The sequence below is a fragment of the Engystomops pustulosus genome, chromosome 3 (genome assembly GCF_040894005.1).
Source record: "Engystomops pustulosus chromosome 3, aEngPut4.maternal, whole genome shotgun sequence".
NCBI classification, from domain to species: domain Eukaryota; kingdom Metazoa; phylum Chordata; class Amphibia; order Anura; family Leptodactylidae; genus Engystomops; species Engystomops pustulosus.
Window position 1 is genome coordinate 198,777,445 of NC_092413.1, and position 22,601 is coordinate 198,800,045.

Sequence of the window (22,601 nt, forward strand, 5' to 3'; positions counted from 1 at the left end):
TTCTCAGCCTCACCGTTGCTGGAATTGTTCCAGTACAGAAGACGTGTCCCACTGCTTACCCTTCACACACGTTAATAAAGCGGAGGGATGCTGGTTACAATAATGAACATGGACAGCCCGGCTCTCATTCATTTGACATGTGAGCTGCTTTGTAAATGTGTAGACTGGCGCTCTGCAGGGATCAGAGGAATAGAACGGCATGACTGCGGCTTCCCTCGTCCCATTCTGCTCGTAAAACATTCACCAATATTACGAATGGCTGGAAGTGGGATATTTCATTTCATGTTCGGAAATCATGCTGGGAATCTGTGGAGAAGAATGAAAAAAAGGACTGCTAAATAAATGTCAGAATAAGATATATTATACTTTGTCGTGGTCTTTGACTTACAGTGATATATGAGGGAGAGGGCTATATTTTAAATATCATATTACAGATAATTTAGAATATATAGTAGAGCTATTGAATATCTTACATAATATATATATATAATAAGGAGAGAGATTTAAAGGAAAACGGATGGATAGATCTACTCTATTCATTAAAGAACATCTCCTACCAAGATCACAGATTGTAAACCAAGCACACTGACATACCGGGGTGTGTCCCCTCAATTTATACAAATGAACGTTTCAGGATTTGTGCTCCATAGGTGTTAATGGAGCCCCTCCGGCTCATTTGCATAATGTGTACAATCTTTTTTTTTTCCCCCCGTAATGAGTCTGAGGCGCTCCGGCTGACATCACCAGAGTGCCTCCATCACCCCTCCATCCCACCCGCTTATTGCAGGTCACTCCTTCATCCCACCGCTTATCGCAGACAGCCGGAGACGTCACCTGCTGTCGGTGATAAGTGGCTGGGATGGAGGGGTAAATATAGATTACGAAAGTTTGAAAATATCACATCACAGTTCAGGCAAGAGTAGCTAAAAAAAAACACTACCGTACTATCAGTAGATCTGGTGGTAGATGTCCTTCTAAAGAAGATTTCATCCTATCGGCCATCCCTCTATGCAACCGCAGCGGAGATTTCTACTTACATGGCAACCGTTCTGTTTTATATCAGTATAGGGTTGGCTTGATTCCACCACAATAGGGAGACAGTCCTGAAGAGTAGCTTTCTCTTCTGGGTCAGAAAGTGGACCATGACCAGCGTTTCCATAGCTTATATCACTAAAATCAGAGTCGTTAGTCTTCAAACATTACAATCCAATTTATCTAATGGTCTTGGAAATATGCAAATACTTTATTTTATTTTTAAACACATTTTATTTGTTTTTTTTAAACACGTATATAACACATTACATAACATGCCTGTTAACCACAGGCGAAGCTGGAAAGACGACAACAGTATTTGTACATTTTAGATTCCATCATGAGCAAATCCTTTTTCCAGAATGGGTTAAGGAAAACATTGCCCCTTAGTTTCCGTGTAAGGCCATACCCTTAACCATCAACCAAGAGCCAAACCTGCATATCTACTCCAGAAGGAACACAATCTTTGTTTACATATTTCCCACAACACCTCGGTGGAGGATGCATGTCTCTAGGTCTCCACTCGCCTGCAAGGCGGCTTTAATTGGCAAAGTCTCCGTAAGGAGAGCTCTTACTCCCTGACCTTTGTAAGTCTAGCGTTACAGATTTTAGATCAATGCCATTTTTTCCAGAGTATTTTCGGACATAACAAAATAACCCTCCAGATGTCAACAAATACATCCTAGAGAGTGTTATACATGTTGTCTACCTCAAAAATTAGCAGTCTTCAGAGTGATCACAGAATAAAATTATTTTGGCACCACCTAAAGAAAGCAAAAATGGTACAAAAGCAACAAAAACAGAAGGCGGGTAGGTAAGACAAGGAAGAGCGAGAAAGGGGTAATAATGGTCGCCCTACAAATGTCACAAGCATCCTAAATCGGGAAGAGTCTCCCGCTTCCACTCTAGTCAGGACCCATGTGTTGAGGTTAAAATTAGTTGGTACTTTTTGTTGGTCCTCAAAGGACATATACCACCAGATTATTGGTGGTAGACTGTCCTATACTACATGCTTGTTACCTCTAGGGGGATGATGATCCAGATTTCAGCCAGATCCTGTCCCTCCTTAGTTGAAAAGAAGGTTATAAAAATTTGTGAATTAGCCCAAAGTGCTTGAACTCCCGTCACCTGAGCGCCTTATGGCTCCTCCGCTCCTTAGATAATTCATGAACCCCGGTTCATTAATATTTCACACTCCGTCCACTCACTCTTGTAAGACATCCGGTGATGTCATCCGACTGTCTGGAAATCTCCCGAATGCAGGAGAACTTATCCCTTATTCAGCCCGCAGGTGAAGTGTATGGGGAGTATGTGCCGAATTCTATCCTCCAAGAGATTTATTTGTAATGTTGAAAAAAAAAAAAAAAAAAAAAAACCCATTAAGATCTTTTACCTATTTCAGTAAGAGATGGTCGAAGGTTTGTTTTTCTTAGTTGGCACCTAATATTCCTGTGTGACCCTAGCCGGTGTTAATCCCTGACTACACGGTTAATGTTATTCAGACCTGTCTGTGTTGTCGTAGCTCCGGCCAAGTTCCAGCCTTCCAGGCCATAAAGCCCTCATCCCCGTGGCGTTGCCTGTGATCCCTGGCCGCTCATGTTTGGTTTGTTGTAATTGGCAAGCAGGGTAGTCCCTGACAGGTGCAAATAGTAATTTACATCAGATTGACTGCCCAGCGCTAGATTCCTGCGGTGAAGCAGACGGTAAGGAAGGGGGGGCGCTTGTTGAAATATGTACGAAACCTATTTGATGTTGTAAAGTGCTTTTGTCAAAGCTAAAAGCTACAAATTTACCTGAGTAAGCAAGATCTGGAGTGTGTGAGAACAAGGACAGAGGTTTTTAGGATAAATTACCCTTCATCTGTAATGCACCAGATTTTCTCTAAGGAAATCTGGACGACTATCTCTCTTTACACTGTAATACGGATCATATAGATTGTCCCCCACTTTCCTTAAAAACTGTCTTATCCTTAAAAAATGGTTAAACGAAAATTCAAGTGGTTTTCTTGATGGCCTTTCCATCAAAAAGGTACTCGTTATCAGATCAATGGGGGCCAAATAGCGGCACCCTATTCCCAGCGCTGTGATAGTCCATTGGTCACAATGAATGCTCAGTTTCATTTAAAGGGAACCTGTTACCAGGTTTTGCCCTACTAAATTACTAGCACCCTCATCTAGGGTATGAAATGTCCTTTCTAGAATTCACTCTTTTATGTTAAATCTCACCCATTTACCTATGAAAAATATCTCCCAAAGTCAGGCAAATATGACTCTTCTCACCTAATTTTCACAAGAGATGAGTCAATTTTAGTGGTTGCTGGGGAGTGTCACTTCAGAAGCCTCTATCTTCTGTTCTATTCTACATAGAGATATACTTTTTGGGTTATATTATATATAATATATATAATATATATGATCTTTCAGATCATACCAGGCTTATGACTTTGTGAGCTACATAAGCAGTGAGTGATACAGGCAGTTAAAACATATTCGGAAATACAAGCTACAGATAAAGATCCAGTTCCCAATCCAATTTTGTAACTTCCTTTATTTCCTGTCCTTTAGCTCACAGAACCATAAGCTTGATGGGATATGAAAGATGGGAGTTTTATATGGCACAAAAAGAAGCAAAGATTATGGCTTTTAAAATTACATGACCCTGCACCCACTAAACTTGTCTCATCTCGTGTGAAAATGGGATGAGAAGAATCATATTTGGGGTTGATTGTTTACAAGTAAACATGTGAGATTTCACGTAAAAGAGGGAACTTACAAACAAATTTTCATACTCTACCCCACTAAAATACTACCCCTCTCCCCCATCCTTCACCCCCCCTCCCCCGAGGTAAAAGCTGGAGACAGGTTCCCTTTTTAAGTGAACTTTACTTCCAAGCACAGCCACTATGCCATGTACAGCACTGTGTTTGATGAGCAGCATGAAGATATTAAAGCTGGTCGGAAAAGGGTGGTCTCTTAAACAGATGATCATGGGGTCATCAGTCGTATATTAACTATTGTAAGTAAAAGCCACCAATATCTTTATCAAAGCAGAAGTACCTGCCTATTTGGTATGTGTATAATCTGGAGCAAAGTGGACAGTGGCGGTCCTGATGTGACTGTCCCTTTCAATCAATCTTAGTTCAATATAATATGTTGTTTCCGATTTTCAGTCAAGACTTGCGGCCAGATATTCTTTATTTATAGAGGGACTACTTCTTGTGTATCTCCAGGTCTGAGATCCTTTAGGTCCGGTTACATCTGCATCCAAAGAAGTTGCTTAGTTTTATCTCCTGCGATTCGATTCACCCCCTCATTCAGGACCACAATAGGACTGACCATAAATTTGTGTTTTGGTTTCTGAATCTATGAGAAAACAGCTGTGCAGTGACCGTCCTCTGCTCCTCAGGGTCTCCAGCGCACATCACTATTGCTGGTGAGGACCGGCCAGGGGCATCTTGCTGAGATTGCCAATTATCAGTCATTTTGTGGTTTGTGTGAAGCATCTCTCCAAATCCCCTTGGAAGCTGCACATGAGAAATGAGATAATCTGCAGTTTGCCTTTTGCTTTGTTAAACATCTGCACAGACCACTGGTAAACAAGGCTGTATATTTAAAAAAAAAAAAAAAAAAAAACACATTAAAAAAAAACCTGCTTGCATTTACAGGCCCCACTATGTTGAAACCGAGATTTTGCGTTAAGATCTGATGACTGAACATTTAAAGGAAATCTACCACATGGATGCATTACTTCTAAACCAAGCACATTTACATACTGGCGTGTTCCTCCTAAAAATATATACATTTTTGCTTCTATTAGCTTAGTTTTTGAGAAAACCATCGTTTAAAAGTATGCAAATCGCCCTCAGGGGCTCCTGGCTAGGTCACAGGAGCTCCTATTGGTTCTGTTGTCTGCTCATTTTTCCACACTTCAATACGGCGTTTGTGTCCGCCTCTTCCCTTCCCCTGCCAGAGAACCATGAATAATTAGCGGACAATAGAGCGAAAGCGGCATCTGTGACGTAGGTAGGTTGCCCCTGAGGCTCATTTGCATACTTTAAAAAGTCTGTTTTCTCAAAAACAAAGCTAATAGAAGCAAAAAGAAGATTGGATCCTGTTTCAGGCGACACACGCCGGCATGTAAGTGCACTTGGTTTAGAAGCATTGAATCCATGTGGCAGATTTCTTTTAAAGTGTTTTTTTTTTCCTGGGTGCATTCACACACATCTAATACACACTCAGTTTTTTATGTTACCATGCTTTTGGCTGGTTTGAAAGTGATTTTCTTCATTGCTGAAAGTGTAAGCAGCAGTGAAAATGTTAACAGCTGCTTACACTAACAGCAATAAAGAAAAACTTTATAGTAGACCCAAAGAAACAATGTTGATTTCTCCAGCATTAAAAGTTATATTAGAAATAACAGTCTTTATTGATCCATTAAATTATGACTAAGAACTAATGCGAAACGCGTTGGTCCATACCATGCATCTTGTGTTTGTTATATTTAAATGGATCAATAAAGACTATGTTATTTTTAATTTAACTTACTGTAAAAATCAACTTTTTTTTCTGATGTTTAGCTTGGTATTGCCGCTCGGTCTCCAACAGGCCATATCACCAATTGACGTGACATCACAGGCCTGGAAAGCTGAGGGAGCGCTTAGATTGGATGCTTACAACAATATTGTGATCAACGTAGGGTAATTTCTCACTGTCAAAAAACAGGTGAATTTTAAGAGTATAACCTAACAACCGTTAGTTTTTCATATCCATTGATTTTTTTTTTTTTAAATAATTTTTATATTTTTACTTTTTTATAGCATGGCGTAGGCTATTGGACCTTTTTTTTGGTCTGGTAAAATTACGGAAACCCATTGTCCCTCCTTATTGTGTCTGTCCCACCGAATCTTTTTTTTTGTCTGCGTTATTAGAGCTGTGTAATTTTTGGATGTCGCTCATTTGGTGCCTATTGGCATTGACGGCACTAATCGCTTACTGCCAATTCAGAGTCATTTATCAGCAAGCGGCTGCTTTTTCATGTAAATGTAACATTCATTCTGCAGTAGATGCAGGGAAAGTCATTTAGCTCTCATTGCTTCCGTGGAGCAGATAAATGCCTCCGGAGTTTACAAGCGGCGGGCGCTCGCACTAAACATTCCTATTTTCTGCTAAAATCATTTCACTCAATTCGATAGTAGGTTTATTATATTGGGCAGTTTTCATCTTGCCCTTGTAATGTCACATACTACTTGGCGAGCTTCATCCGTCATGGCCTGTCCATCAGCCTCTTATCATATTTTTTTTTTTTTCTTTTTTATGAAAACTATAATATGACTTAAAGGGAGTCTACCACATACACCAAGTATAATCATTTGTTGGCAGCGTGTTATAGAGAAATGCACTCTGATTCTCGGCATACCCTTATTATCAGGGCGGTGATGTCCGAGTCGTGGAGTCGGTGACAAGTTTGGTCGTGATAAAATGGACCGACTGCGACTTCCCAAACATATAATAAATTATAAAAATTACTAAATTTCCTTTAAATGTGTGTTCCATTCCTGATCTAAGGATTTAGGCCAGGAGTAGGCATTATTAATTGGTCTAAGAGCCATATTTTCATAGTGCTCAACTTTAAGGGAACACATCAGTTCTTCTCTTCTCCATGTGCTGCTCTGCTCCATGTCCCACACTAATTGTTTGCGGTGGCATCAGGAGCAGGAGAGGACTCCGGAGCAGTGCAGTATAGCTGACGGTATAGCTGAGTATAGTATTTACCACTCCTGTGGGCACTGTTCTCTGGGTCCTGACATCGACGCATACAACCAGTGTCAGGAGTCAGGACACAGAGTGGGGCGTCAAGAAAGGACCCGGGAGCAGTGAGAACTTGTCAACTGCATTCACCGCTCCCCGGCCTCCTGCACCATTGATCTTCCATCAGGTCAGTTATGACAGTGCTCATTGGACTCTGACTGTCAGTTGGATGCAGACCTCGACTCATGGCTTGACAGACTGCATGTGACCTGTCAGTGTGGGTTGTGCACCCCTGATTCTCTTTTTAGTTTAGATGAACTTTATGTACATGCTCAGTAATGAAGCTGGAATAAAGCACCAGAAAGGAACGCCTGCATTTATCTTGGCACTGCTAGAGTGACCAGGGAAAGCAGGGCTGTGAAGTTGGTGACCATTTTGGTGGAGTCCAAGTCGAAGTTTGGCAAACTGAGGAGTCAGAGTTCGTGTTAGATGTTTGGCTTACCGACATTTATAATGCTTGGGGAGAAAATAATGGGGTTACCGCAAATATAATATTGATAACCAATGGGATTGGTCATCAATATCGGATTTTTTGCACCAATGCTTACTAAAGGGGGTCATGATGCTTCAGAGAATATTTCATTAGTTACAAAGTTAAACAACGTAGTCTTTGTACCTGGACCTATAGATAAGTCTAGGCATCTGGAGATCTAATAAGGCACGCTAGACTCTCCATTTCTTCATATTGAATGTCTAAGTATGTCTCCCCAGTGTGATTAAAAATTCAGTAGCCTGTGAGGCCTCACATCATAACTGCAAAGCTCAGGAAATCTGCACTGATCCCAAATGGCCAGAAGACGCCTATAGGCGACGGATGCCTTCAGCTACGCCACAGGTCCTAATTTATTATTTTTATGTAGTAAATGAGAAAGTACTGAAATCAGAAAGTGAAGTTTGGTGATGCACATTTCATTGCTTCTATTGGTTTCTTACATGCAATTATCAAAAACAGCCACTATACAGTGCATGGCGCCAGAGGTCGCATTAACACCGCTTGTTCAGGCAACGTTACTCCTTCAAATAAGCCTCATACGGATGTATTCTCCCTCCCGTTGTATTCTGTCCTCTCGTTGCTGCAGCTTGTGAAGCAAATGAAGGGTCATGTGAACTGAGCCCAGTAATTATGTGCAAACCACTTGCGTATCAAACGCTATGCTGGAGCTGCAGCAGTTCAGTGTATGGGGCTTCCTGCTCTCATGTCTTGTAGGGATTGGGATCGTACAGCACAGTCCAGACAATATGCTTCCTCTGCCAGCCACCTTCTCTGTTATCAGCTCTGCGGCGTCCACCACTGCCTGGTCTGGGTGCCTGCGGCTTTTCCACCACTGCCTGGTCTGGGTGCCTGCAGCTTTTCCACCACTGCCTGGTCTGGGGGCCTGCAGCTTTTCCACCACCGCCTGCGTCTGGGGGCCTGCAGCGTTTCCACCACCGCCTGGTGTGGGTGCCTGCGGCTTTTCCACCACCGCCTGGGGGCCTGCGGCTTTTCCACCACCGCCTGGTCTGGGGGCCTGTGGCTTTTCCACCACTGCCTGTTCTGGGGGCCTGCAGCTTTTCCACCACCGCCTGGTCTGGGGGCCTGCGGCTTTTCCACCACTGCCTGGTCTGGGGGCCTGCAGGGTTTCCACCACCGCCTGGTCTGGGGGCCTGCGGCTTTTCCACCACTGCCTGGTCTGGGGGCCTGCAGGGTTTCCACCACTGCCTGGTCTGGGGGCCTGCAGGGTTTCCACCACGGCGTGGTCTGGGGGCCAGCAGGGTTTCCACCACGGCGTGGTCTGGGGGCCAGCAGGGTTTCCACCACGGCGTGGTCTGGGGGCCAGCAGGGTTTCCACCACTGCTTGGCATTTATATTTGGCCATCTACTACCACTATGGAGTTATTGAAAATATCATACTCCTCTGCAAAAAATGTTCCTTAAAAATTGTGAGAGGAGTTTTTGCCCGGGTTCCTGCAGCGTTTCCACCACTGCCTAGTCTGCCGGCCTACTGTGTTAACCACTGCCTGGTCTAGGGCCCTGCGGCGTCCACCACTGCCTGGTCTAGGGCCCTGCGGCGTCCACCACTGCCTGGTCTGGGGCCCTGTGGCGTCCACCACTGCCTGGTCTGGGGGCATGTGGTGTCTACCACTGTCTGGTCTGGGGCCTATATATTTAGCCACCTACTATCACTATGAAGTTACTGAAAATATCATACTCCTCTGCTAAAAATACTACTTAAAAATGGTGAGCGGAGGTTTTTTTTTTTTTTTCTCTAATTTGTGAGACCTCTGCATGGATCTCTCTGCTGTGTTGTTAGGGTGCTTGGGTTCCTTATTAGTGGGGGGTCTCCTTGGTGATGAAAGTGACGTATTTGTCTGAGCTCATGGATTATTGGGGAGTATACATCCTTTTTGCCCATTTAGTCAGTCTTTCTCTTTGTATGTAGATTAAATCTATTTCTTTCAAGCCCAACTTCACCCAGCGCAGCGTGACATTGTTCTGCCTCATACATATACATTTTCCTTGCTATGAAATTCTTACAAAGTAAATTGAAGGTCACTTTCATACGCGAGAAATAAATATTTCCAATGGCAAATTGTTAAGCAAATTCTTTCATGTAATCTTGGTCGGATTGGTCACGAGGGACCTACAGTGTGACATCTCCCAGTCATGTTCATAGATTCCTTTATGTAGGGAGCCGCGGTTATTTGCTTTATAATTTACAATGTTATTCTATAGTTTGGATGAAAAAGTAATTCGGTCCTGATAGTGGCGTAACTAAGAGAGGCAGGGCCCCATAGTGAACTGCTGAATGGGGTCCCACTTACCCCTTTAAAAATATACATACAGTGCATATACAGCATATATGCATCATGTATACACACATACAGCATATTCACATGATATACTCCAAATGCCGGGGCCCCCTGACACTTTGGGCCCCATAGAAGCTGCTATAACTTCTATCGCTGTAGTTATTCTCCCGAATCCTGACTTTAAGTGGTGCTCTGTTCTGGGGGTTAAAAGCGCCTGATTAGCTGCTCAGCAGCCGATCAAGCGACATTTCCGGGTTAGGCGGAGTTGGCGAATGGAAGATGCTGAACCTAAAGCTCTGGACCACTCATCTCTAGTGACAGGTCTTCTTTAGCTACCTATTTATTATGATAGCACCTCTTTAAGCCATAATGACTGACTTGTCCACCAATTACAATTGACTGCGTCAACCCTCAGCCACCCAGCCTAATAAGCCTATTGGTTGTCAAAACTAATGGCACCAGTTGCTCTGGAATAAGGAAAAGAGCAAAAATTCAAAAAATGCCAAAAGAGATCCCAAGAGCAAAAGCATCAGATATGTTGAAACCCGCTATGTCTGACCCTTCTTTACGTCTCTGCCTGAATACCAGATAAAGTGGTCCTCCAGTCTTGACAAAATCTACAGATCCACTGAAATTCATTTAATTGTCCCATCTCTTGAAATTTATATGAACAAGAGAAAAGCCCTCTAAAAGCAGATGTAACCTTCTTAATACTCACTGTAACTATGTCCTACCCTACTTTAAAATTAGTTTCTTAAACAGCAATGTCTTATTATATCAGGATGTGTACCCAGAAAATAATCTAATAAATGGGTGTCCTTTTATTGGAAGAACCCAACTGGCAATGTTCAGCTACCCTGAAATTCAGCATAAAATAATAAGAAAAATGGAACTCAACAATAACCTCCGCTGTGGGTGAACCTTCCTGTGTAGAGCTATGGTGGGGAGGCTAGGTCACTACACCCAGGGGTAGATTAAGACTTGCCATGGGCCCTGGGCTGTATGAATATTATAGCCCCTGAAAGTCTGGAATCACTTCCTACATCTGGTACTAGAATCAGCTTCTTGGGCAATGGAGGATGTGTCCCTTCTGTCTGCTTTCTATCTAGTCGCAAGACCTTTGCAGAACCTTAAAAGGTCCTGAAATGACTCTTGTGTACATGTGTATTGAGAGCAGGAATGGGTAACGGTCCTTATCCGTATAAAATTTGGAGGCTGGTTTGGGTAGCCATGGGCCCCTTAGAAGGCTTGGGCCCCGGACTACCGCCCAAACTGCCTATATTATAATCCACTATTGATAGCACCTAAATAATGATGCATTACTACTACAGGCAGTCCCCGGGTTACGTAAAAAATAGGGTCCATAGGTTTGTTCTTAAGTTGAATTTGTATGTAAGTCGTAACTGTATAGTTTAGAATTCTAGTTCTAGACACCTTTTTTTTGCCCCAGTGACAATTGGAGGGTTTTTTCTTGTTGAAATGGGACCAAGGATTATCAATAAACCTTTATTACAGACACTTTACAGCTGAGTATTGCAATCTAGGACTATAGTACAGCATTCAGAGAGCTTCACCAGAGGTCATAGTGGGCTGAGAGGTCCGTCTTTAACTAGGTGTTGTCTGTAAGTCGGGTGTCCGTCTGTATTTTAATATGGATCCTGTTAACTGTTCTGTCTTATTGGCTTTTTTTTCTAGGTTCAGAATATGAACAACATTATAACATTCCCACTGGATAGTTTACTCAAAGGAGATCTGAAAGGAGTTAAAGGGGTAAGTGAGTTTTTGTGCAGTAACTGTACCCGGTAAAGTGATTTGTGTGTTAGTTTCTTGATATGCTTATGTTAAAGAGAACCTGTCACTGGGTTGTAACCTACGAAAAACTCCCCATCAGGTAATGTATGAAATGTCCTTTCTAGAATTCCCTCTTCTATGTGAAATCTTATACATTTTCCTATTAAAAAAATCCCATCCCATTTTCATATACAATGAGTGAAGTTTAGTGGTGATAGGGGCTTCTGAATAGACAGTTCCCCTATCTGTTCTGTAGCACCTAAAACATGTTTTTTGTGTCATATTTAAGATAAACATCTCATCTTTCAAATTATATCAGTCTCATGGTTTCATGAGCTGCATAAGTGGAGATACAGGCAACTTAAGACATAGCTGGAAATGCAACCTCCAGATAAGGATCCAGTCCTATTCTGCCTATTTTGTAATTGTCTGTTTGTCCAGCTCTGTTGCTCATAGAACCATAAGCGTTTTGTTATCTGAAATATGAGATTTTAATCTTTGATATGGCACAAAAACATGTTTCTAGGTTCTATAAAATTAAATGGGTTTTCCCATTCCAGCAAATGAATGATATTGCTTGAATAGTTAAGTTATACAATTTTCCAATATACTTTGTGTATCAATTCCTCACTGTTTTCCAGATCTCTGCTTGCTGTCTTTTCTATCTTCATTTCCAGTGGACAGAAATCTGACGGCACCTGTGTGACCATGGTCAGATTTCTGTCCACTGGAAGTAAACATAGAAGCTTTCTATCGAATGACAGCAAGCAGAGATCTAGAAAACCGTGAGGAATTGATACAGAAATTATATCGGAAAATTGTATAACTTTTCACTATAAAAGTATAACATTTATTTGCTCATCTCATTTTATGTAAGTATGCGGCGAGAAGAGTCATATTTGCCTGACTTTGGACAAGATAAATTACAGAAATGATAATAGCCAGAGACTGTAGCACTGGCAAAATTCGGTGTAGTTGTTTGGTTTTTTTTTCTTCATTATGTTTTGTTTTGTCTCCAACTTCTTTACTTTTACTGTTTTTATTTTGTTTTTTTTTTATTTTTAAGTTCCATTAATCCATCAAAGGTAATGGAAGAATTTTAAATAAGGGGCTATTTGGCAAAAAAGACAATTCACAAGAAGAAGGTTATTGATAGGTAGTCGTGTTTAGCTGTACGTTAACATTATACTGGTAGGGAGTAAAAACGATGTGAAATTCTTTTAGCTTTTGAAGTAATCTTTCAGCATCCTCTGCATTAAGGATTCTAATTTTTATGATTGAACGTGAAGGATTTACCCACATTCTAGACTGAAGACCGTAGGATTTATTGGAATCCTTAACTTAATCCCGGATTTTCTGCCTCCCCAATTTTAGATTACTCTCTGGCTATATCATATTTGATCTCTTTAGTAGACGTATTTGTGGGTTGTACTTTTGACCTTTTGTGACTCCTAATGACTCGTCTCCATCACATTTGTTTTGCAGGACTTAAAGAAGCCATTTGATAAAGCCTGGAAAGACTATGAAACAAAAGTGTAAGTCCTGTACTGACAACATACAACTAGTTATCTGAGAGTTGAGAATTTAGGCCTTAGTCACCGTTTCTCGATTTTCACTACCCATTTGTATCCGTTTTAAAAACAGATGGCACATATCTGTTTTTCACTTGTGTGACTAAAGAGCATCTACCACCAGGGTGAAGGACTGTATGCAAATGAGCCTGAGGGGCTCCAGGCTCCATAGGTGTTAATGGAGCCTGGAGCCCCTCAGGCTCATTTGCATACAGTCTTTCATTCTGGTGGATGATGTCTTTTAAGGCCTTACTCATTCTATGTATTCACTCCTGACCTGTTTGTTATGTGTGAATGACCCAAATCTATTCTCTGTGAGGGGTTGTTTGTTGTGGTCTCCCAACTTTTCCTTCCACTAGAAAATTCCGGGGGGAATGAACATGAACACGTTGGATTTATTGCCATTGTGTCATACATGTATGCAGGGATTTGAGGATGTATAAATGTTGGGTAACATTAGCTGGATGAGGTGTATTAACCACTTTGAAAAAATATTAAAGCTTGGACAATCCCTTTAAAGGGAGCTGTGAAAACAAGAAAGCTGTTATACAACGATCAAGTCCAGCGCTGTGCCATCTGCCACTGCCATCGTGCCAACGGTCTCTGTTTGTATGCAGAAGCTCGGCAGTGACGTCACAACCATAGCATGATCCGGCTGCAGCCTCTATCTTTGTAGGTGTACTTATTAAATCCCTTTAACCCTTAAAGGGGTATTCCCACAGGCCAGCGGCTGCACAATCTCGGCTCCAAAGCTGGAGATACTGCACATGCGCAGGACTCTGGCTTCGCGGACGACTGTGCGCGCAGCTCCTTGTAGCTGAAGGTATCTGGATAGGAGGATCAAAGAAGCTACCGGGGCGTGGAGTAGCCATGCCGTGCAGCCTCAGCTCCAGCTACTCCACTCCCCAGTAGCCTCTTTAGAAAATTTGCATATAACCCTGATTAAAGATTAGCAAAGATAGCGGGGAGTAAACAATTAGCCCCAAAAAGGCCTATCCTTACATACGTTAGATGCACCTACCACCGTAGTGGAAGGTTTCCTTTAAGAACAAACCTATGGAACCTATCTTGTACGTAACCCGGGGACTGCCTGTACTATGCTTAACATCACTAGGACTTCCCAAGACAATCGGGGGAATTCATTTATTAAATTATTAAATTTCCATCCACCAGCGATCCGGCCTCTTTGTATATGCAGGTGCAATCTATGCCAGGTCGAACCTAAGGACAATTTGGATCTGTCGGAGATCTCTGCTATAGGCTCTCCCAATTTTCTGGTAGAGACTGTAGTACATGAGAAAGGTCGGGCGTTTAAAACCTCCGACCCGCCTGCGTCCTCCCTAAGATGCCCAAAGTGGTGTGCTGGTCGGAACAGCGGGGAAACTGGTGAGGATGGGGAGATTTAGGTGTATAATGAATCTCCATCTTTACATCCTGTTGAATTTGACCTGTTAAGTCCTGAATTGATTCATTGGCTTATTCCATTTCAGACTTTTTTCCATTTTTGTCCTTCTTTTGCTTATTCGCTTTAGTAGAATTGGCTGTAAATCGTGCACCATGTGGCGGTTGTGTATGTAAAGCAGTAGGTTGCAGCATATGTATTCAAAGAAATTGGATTGTGCTTTTATTGTGTTTTACGTTTAGTCCAACAACTCAACCAACCAATATTGTATTTTTTGTTAAAAATACTGTGTGTGACCACTGTATGACCCTACACTTATTCATTAGGGACCAGTTAACATCACAGCTCAGTAGACTCGTGTAATGGGTCAGAAAGTGACCAATAACCCCTTTTACTCCCTTGCCTCTTGTCTTTTATGTTTGATTTTTTTTTTTGTGATGCTTTTAGCAGCTTGTGCCTGGATGTGTAAAAAGACGACTAGGATGAGGCGTGAAACGACCAAAATATTCGCTGTTACTGGGCAGTGTAGGAAAATGACAATGAAAGAAACCAAATCCCTGACTTCACTACATATAACAGATAAAAACCTTCTATGGGTTTCCTGGGGATTAGCCTTACATCTCCGAAAGACATCACAGGAACAGAAAAACTGCGCAGGCCGGGTCTGAATTACGTGACGGACACTGACTGTGCCTAATGGATCTTATTAAATGTAATGAGGTCCGTCAGGTTATTGCTGTGCTAGTCGTCATTGTGCTGGAGGAAATGGCGTAGGATTCAGTGTGGGTTTTATTTCTTCTTTTTAGCTGAGCTAAAGATTTAACTTTTCCAGACATACTTTCCCTGTTTCACAGCGATCTGGCATTTTGGGGGAAAAAAATGTATTTTACATTCTTTCTGTGAAGTCTAACACCAATCAGCACAGACCCTTTATATAACGATTACACTCCACCCGCATAAAAGGAGGCTAACAGGTGCACCAGGGGCAGAGCCAAAATTACTATACAGCTTCTGTGCTACTTCTCTGCACTCTTGCACTATGTACCTCCTTCATGACTAAGGGTCATTGGTACCTGAATGTCCAGTTCCATTTTGCTCTTCTTTGAATGATGATATATTTGGAACAGCTTTACGTATCACAACAATTTGATAACATGTGAGACTTTATCTTTTCTTATCTTATCTTTTCTTAAAGGAATTAGTAGACAAATTACTAAAAATGTGAAAAGAAATAATTTTGTTTGTCATTTTTCTCATTCTGTGTCGTATATACTTGAGTATATTCAACAAGTTTTTCAACAAGTTTTTTTGTGCTGAAAAAACTCAAAAGCTTATGTTTCAGCATATAAAATAATGAACTTTGTATTTGCCTCCGACGCTCCCTGCAGCTCCTCTACTCTCTCGCTTCCTGTGATACAGCGCGGTTAGAGACGGGTCCATGCGCTCTTCTTTCACACAGTGGTGTCTCCGCCTGATGACATCATATTGGGGGTCATTTACTAAGGGCCCGATTCGCGTTTTCCCGACGTGTTACCCGAATATTTCCGATTTGCGCTGATTGTACCTGAATTGCCCCGGGATTTTGGCGCACGCGATCGGATTGTGGTGCATCGGCGCCGGCATGCACGCAACGGAAATCGGGGGGCGTGGCCGAACGAAAACCCAGCGTATTCAGAAAAACTGCCGTATTTATAAACTGAAAATGTGTCGCTCGGGACGCGCTTACCTGCACTCAGCCGGCCTCTGTGAATTCCGGCGCGTTCAGATGCTTTTCAGCCCAGCAGCGCCACCTGGTGGACGGCGGAGGAACTACCTTATTAAATCCCGGCCGGACCCGAATCCAGCGCAGAGAACTCGCCGCTGGATCGCGAATGGACCGGGTAAGTAAATCTGCCCCATTGTGTGCGCAGCCAGAGCGCATGGATCTGGAACCTGCAGCACATGAACCCGAGAGAGAAGAGGCGCTGCAGGGAGCCCTGGAGGCAAGTACTGAGTTTTATATTTTTTTATTTTGCAATGAGTGGCCATGGGTGGGAGGCTGCTAGCTAACTACTTATTTTTGGGCAGCAGATTCTGCAGGGCATTGAAAGACTGGGGGGAGGCTGCTGTACATTTCATTAGTGGGGGAGGCTGCTGTACATTTTTTTTGTGAGGTGAGGTTGTGACCAATGCATTTCCCTCCCTAGGCTTATACTCAAGTCAATATTTTTTCCCAGAGGCAAGAGGGCAAGTATAGATAACTAAACTTGGTGGCCTTACAGACTGCCTTAGGAATAGATGTATATGGGGTGAATCTAACAATTTCTATTATCTTTGTAATCATCTGATGTGTTTGGGGTCCCTCAGACTGTCGATGTCATGTCAGATAAGGATCAGATAGTTGTATTTGAACTCTCCTACCCCACATTATACAAGCACCGCTGTCTCCAACATATATTGTACAGTGATTCCTCAGATCCTTCCACCATGTTTGATCTTCCCTATCTCTGATACTCTCTGCTGCATAAAGGCCTTTATGTAACACAAAGGTTTAGGCGTTCAGGCCAAAGTGAGTCATGCTAGAAAAACATACGGTCTGTTCACCCACTCTGCCGCCATTGTCCCTTTTTTATTTTAGTAGGTAGTAAACCTTTAATGCGTCTGTCATGCTGCATTCTCACGTACTGTAAGGTAGACTACAATAGGATCACTTCAAAGACTCCATGTTCTGTGAATTGTGCCCATAAGTTTGATGCATTCCTAATTTTTTTTTTTTTTTTTTTTATTTCTATTAGGACTAAAATAGAGAAAGAAAAAAAGGAACATGCAAAGTTACACGGGATGATCCGTACGGAGATCAGCGGCGCGGAAATAGCTGAGGAGATGGAAAAAGAGAGGAGATTCTTTCAGCTGCAGATGTGTGAGGTAACGAGATTATCTCAGGACAAGGAGGACTGAATGTCCGACTGCATCATCACCTCTTCTAAAGCCACAAAGTAGTGACATGATTCATTTCCCCTGCCCAAATTTTTATTAAGGGCATGCTCACATGGTACGTTTTGGTTATGTTTTCGTTGCGCCTTGAAATGCATTAGAACAGCTGAGGAGAGGTGATAGATGTACTTTTACAAAACGCATCATAAATGCAATGTTAATGCATGTGGGTTTTTTTACGCGATGTGAACTAATATGTTAACAAACCTTATGTGTTAATGCATTGTTAACGCATGGGTTAACGCCACATTTACGTTGCATTTTGTAAACACAAGAGTTAACCATAATGTAATTAGACAAATCACCTCTCCTCAGCTGTTCTAATGCGTTTCAAAACGCAATGAAAATGCAACCAAAACTCACCATGTGAACGTGCCCTAAAAGAGGTTTCCAGTGGAGTTGCGCCTGGTGGCCGGTGGGGTTGCGCCTGGTGGCCGGTGGGGTTGCGCCTGGTGGCCGGTGGGGTTGTGCCTGGTGGCCGGTGGAGTTGATGGCGCCTGGTGGCCGGTGGAGTTGATGGCGCCTGGTGGCCGGTGGAGTTGATGGCGCCTGGTGGCCGGTGGAGTTGATGGCGCCTGGTGGCCGGTGGAGTTGATGGCGCCTGGTGGCCGGTGGAGTTGATGGCGCCTGGTGGCCGGTGGAGTTGATGGCGCCTGGTAACCTGAAAACCCACCGGTTCAGGATTGCCTGCAACACAAAATTACTTTACTGCTCTGTTCCCTCACCTCATGTCTCTTTCTACCCTCCCCTTGCAGTTGTTCTTGTCTTTATGTGACATATGTGACCCCTTTACTAATGGTATGGCACCATGGAATTGATGGTGCTCTATAATATTATATAAATAATAAATCCGTTCCTGTTGTTCAGTGCCTTACTGCGTGATTTATTGCCACCTCACACCACGTTGGTTTTCATGCCTCCAGGTATTAAGTGGTCTCTTACATCCTATCTGAAGTGTGTTGCAAAACCCAGATGATGGTTATTGACCCTCTAACTCTGACTCCCCCTGAAGCACCTGGTGATTGTGCCCACATGTCTTAATGTTGACCACCACCACCGTCATCACCACCGGCACCGTCGTTCTACTTTGGTTTCCTCTAACCATATGACATTCTTCCAAAACTCTTCTGGAACATCCAAATGCTCCCTTGCAAACCTCAGACGGGCACGTAAATGTACTGGCTTAAGCAGGGGGACACATCTGGCACTGCAGGATCTAAGTCCTTGACGGTGTAGTTGGTTACTGTCCGTATCCTTTGTTACGTTGGTCCCAGCTTTCTGCAGGTCAGTCACTGGTGGTCTGAGATTATTGCTCACCGTTCTTGTGATCATTTAGCCCCTGATCGGGGGATATTTTCAGAGGTTTCTTCTCTTTTCTAATTATTGCTCCCACAGTGGATTTCTCTTCATTCCAAGATGCTGCCTAATGCAAATACAGTCTTCCCAGCCTGGTGCAGATCTACAATTTTGTTTCTGGTGTCCTTCACCAGCTCTTTGCTCTTCACCATAGTGGAGTTTGGATTGTGACTGTTTGAACTTGTTATCAGTATAAAACAAACCTGTCCACAACCACAAACAATATTACTACAGGTAATACGTGGTGGACAGATGAGCCTCTTAAAGGGAGCCTGTCAGCAGATATTGACCTAATAAACCACTACTAGTATGTCATTAAGCAGCTGAACACCTTCTATATCATGTCTAGTTCATGGCCCACTGTGGTGGCATCATCCAGAAAATCAACTTTGAAGTGACATGTAATTTGGTTGTATAAAGTCAAGGAGGACGGAGAGTTTGACACTAAAGCCATGCTCTCCTCACTTCAGAAAGCCGTCTTCACTGTAATTGATGGTGCTTCATCCAGACACATCACTAACTAGATCTCCTTCATTCTGAGGTGAGGAAAGCTTGACTTCAATGCTGCGCTCTTTGCATCTATGACTTTATACAACCAATTTACAAATCACTTTATTTTCTGAATGATGTCACTACACTGAGCCATGAAAGAAACTGGATCTGGAAGATGTTAATCTTAATCAATATCTGATGACAGGTTCCCTTTAAAGAAGAAGTTACAAATCTTTGAGAGCAAGAGATCTTGCTTGTTTGTAGGCGACCCAATACTTGCTTTTCACCCTAAAATACATTCTTTAGAAAACACACCATGTGTTTTTCTGGATTTTTAGTAACATTTTGTGTTGAGGTTAAGGTTCTTCCTCCGATGCCATTTATAGGCCTCTCTCATCTTAAGTGGGAGAACTTGCACAACTTGTGGCTGACTCAATACTTTATTTCCCCACTGTATATTGGAAAATTGTATAACTTTTCTTTACTCAAACTATATCAAATATTGGCCGAAAGTGGACAACTCCTTTAAAATATTTATATACGACTCAAGGGTGTCTGGCTGTGGAGCACACAGGAGCAGATTATTTGGGATCTAGAATAGGGGAAATTTATCAGAAGTGTCTGAGGTAAAACTAATCTAGTTTCCTATGGAAACCAATCAGAGCTCAGCTTTCATTTTATAAACGGCTGTGGGAAAATGAAAGCTCAGCTCTGATTGGTTTCCATGGGCAACTAGAACAGTTCTGCTTTCAGACATCTCTGAAAAATGAATCCATACAAATGAAGGATGCAAGGGGGGTTATATAGTCCTCCTGTAGGTCCACACCAGTTACAGGATGCAGTTATTAATACTATATTAGTCTTTGAGCTTCCTACAGAAGAGATTTAATTATACTGGCTAAAACATGTTTCTCGTTTTTTTGTGTTTTGGGGTCATTTTGTGCGGCTTGTGCTGTAGCATAGTAATGTTTTGGTTGTGTCGTGTATTATTTCTCTTCTATTTCTACAGCGGTTGCCCGGGTAATGGGCAGAGGGCTCCGGCGCTGATGTTATAGAACAATATTGCACATTGGTGCGTGTAACAATGGGTCCCCAGATCTCCTGCCTGTCGCTTGTAATCATCCTTCAGGGCTGATGAAATGGAGCAAGACTTTCTTACATTGCAAAACCATGAATAAAAGTGTCCTTTCATGTTTTCTGTCTGACAGTACCTGCTGAAAGTCAATGAAATAAAGATCAAGAAAGGAGTGGATCTGCTGCAGAATTTAATTAAGTACTTCCATGCCCAGTGCAAGTAAGTCTCTTTCTTTGCCCTTATTCTGGGCACTCTTATTAAATTGATAAAGATAAGGATTGTCCAGATTTCACCACTTGTAAAGCTCAGCTCACGTTGGGATTTCATATTTAGCTGCAGTAACATTACCGTCACGTATCACACACACACGCACACATATACGCACACACACGCACACATATACACACGCACACATATACACACACACACGCACACATATACACACACACGCACACATATACACACGCACACATATACACACACACACACATACATACACACACACACACATATATACACACACACACACATATATACACACACACACATATACACATACATACATATACATACACACACACACATACATATATATATACATACACACAATACCTTGTACGGCCACCTTTTGCTGAAAGGTATGTACCTCTGCAGGTATGTTTGGGTATTTCTCTGGATTTTTTGCCCATCTATAGGTTGCTTATTTTTGCAAAATAGCTTTAGCTCAGATGACTATAGGTGAGTGGGGTGGAGCACCTGTGTGCACACAAAATTGCATGTCCCAGAGATGGGATCCGTGTCTATGAAGCAGGGCCTGCAAGGTTGAAAATACTACTGTAAATCACAATAATCTTACAAAAGACCAGTAGACATTAAAGGAAATCTACCATCAAAATCCATCATGATCTACCAGGGACACTTACCGGTACTCATAGATCCAGGCACCGTGATTGTGGTAATCTTATATTTGTTATCCATGGTCTCCTTCCTTCTAAAATCAACTTATAAAATTATGCTAATGACTCCAGAAGGACTCCTAGGGATGTTATTAGAGGTGTTACGAGCCTGTCTTCCCTTCCTCCTGCTCCCTCAGCACTTCCCCCTTCTCTCTGCCTGATTTAATCTCACTGCATCACAGGAAGTTTCGGCAAACACACAGCGGGGCAGATTTATCAAGTGTCTAAAAGTCAGAATATTTCTAGTTGCCCATGGCAACCAATAACAGCTCCCCTTTAAAATATTCATGAGCACTGTTAAAATTAAAGCTGAGCTGTGATTGGTTGCCATGGCAACTGGAAATATTCTGGCTTTCAGACACTTGATAAATCTGCCCCAGCGTAACCGCTTGCGAATCTACAGCATAGAGGGGCTCTGGTAACATCCCCAGGAGCCCTGCTTTTTAGAAGGAAAGAGGCCATGGATAACAAATAATAATAATCTTTCTTTATATCGCGGCATCAAATTCCGCAGCACTTTACAGATCATAGGGATATAGAAGAGTCCTCCAGTTTTCTCCCACACTCCAAAACATACTGATAGGTTGATTAGTTTGTGAGCCTGTTTGGGGACTGATTTGTGAAGTTGTGTGTAGCGCTATGTAATCTGTGTACGCTATATAAAGGAATTATTATTAATATTACATTAGAGAGTACTAACAGTCATATGGAACCATAAGAAGATCACCACAGTCACAGTGCCTGGATCTATGAGTAAGTGCCTCTGGTTTATCGTGCCTTATTTTGATAGCATTTTTCCATTAAGTCTTTTATAAAAAGATACAAATGACATTGGATTGAGATCTAAAGAGCGATACAAACATGGCAAGTTTGACACGTGACACACTGGTTGACGTCACTGTTTGTGTTTCCATATTCACAGCAGATGTGCTAGTCTGTGATTTTTTTTATCTTAGGCCACTGTATAAACTATGCTGGAGCGCAATGTAGGTCTCCAAATATATCCATTATTAAAGGAAATCTACCATCAACATCCAAGGTAGAACAGGGACACTTGCTTATTGATTTAGCCATTGCGACTGTTAATCTTCTTATATTTGTTATCCATGGACTCTATGCTTCCATAATCATCTTTTAAAATTTATGATAATTAGCCATAAGAGATTTGGGCAGTATCAGAGCTATACCATGCTGTAGCATCACATGCTGTTATGCTGTCCAGCAACACTCCCCCCTTGCCAGTGTGCAAGATTACAGCAGGCAGAGAGAAGGAAGAAGTTCTGAGGGTGGAGACAAAGTGTAAAACATGGAGGGGCTCTGGTAACACCCCCCAGGAGCCCCTTAGGCTCATTAGCA

The 22,601-nt window shown here is 42.4% G+C and overlaps 1 protein-coding gene across 4 annotated transcripts in view; it reads left to right on the plus strand.

The window, feature by feature from the left end:
• The window catches only part of ASAP2 (ArfGAP with SH3 domain, ankyrin repeat and PH domain 2), a 146,207-nt gene that overhangs the window by 71,063 nt on the left and 52,543 nt on the right, over positions 1–22,601 (plus strand). For 3 of the 4 annotated variants that reach the window (XM_072143548.1, XM_072143550.1, XM_072143549.1), the window contains exons 4-7: positions 11,325–11,399; positions 12,906–12,955; positions 17,168–17,297; positions 20,423–20,508. In XM_072143548.1, coding sequence (XP_071999649.1) covers positions 11,325–11,399; positions 12,906–12,955; positions 17,168–17,297; positions 20,423–20,508 — 341 coding nt within the window. Of the gene's footprint in view, positions 1–11,324; positions 11,400–12,905; positions 12,956–17,167; positions 17,298–19,938; positions 20,029–20,422; positions 20,509–22,601 lie in introns of those variants that run through there. The other variant, XM_072143551.1, reaches the window with a different exon arrangement.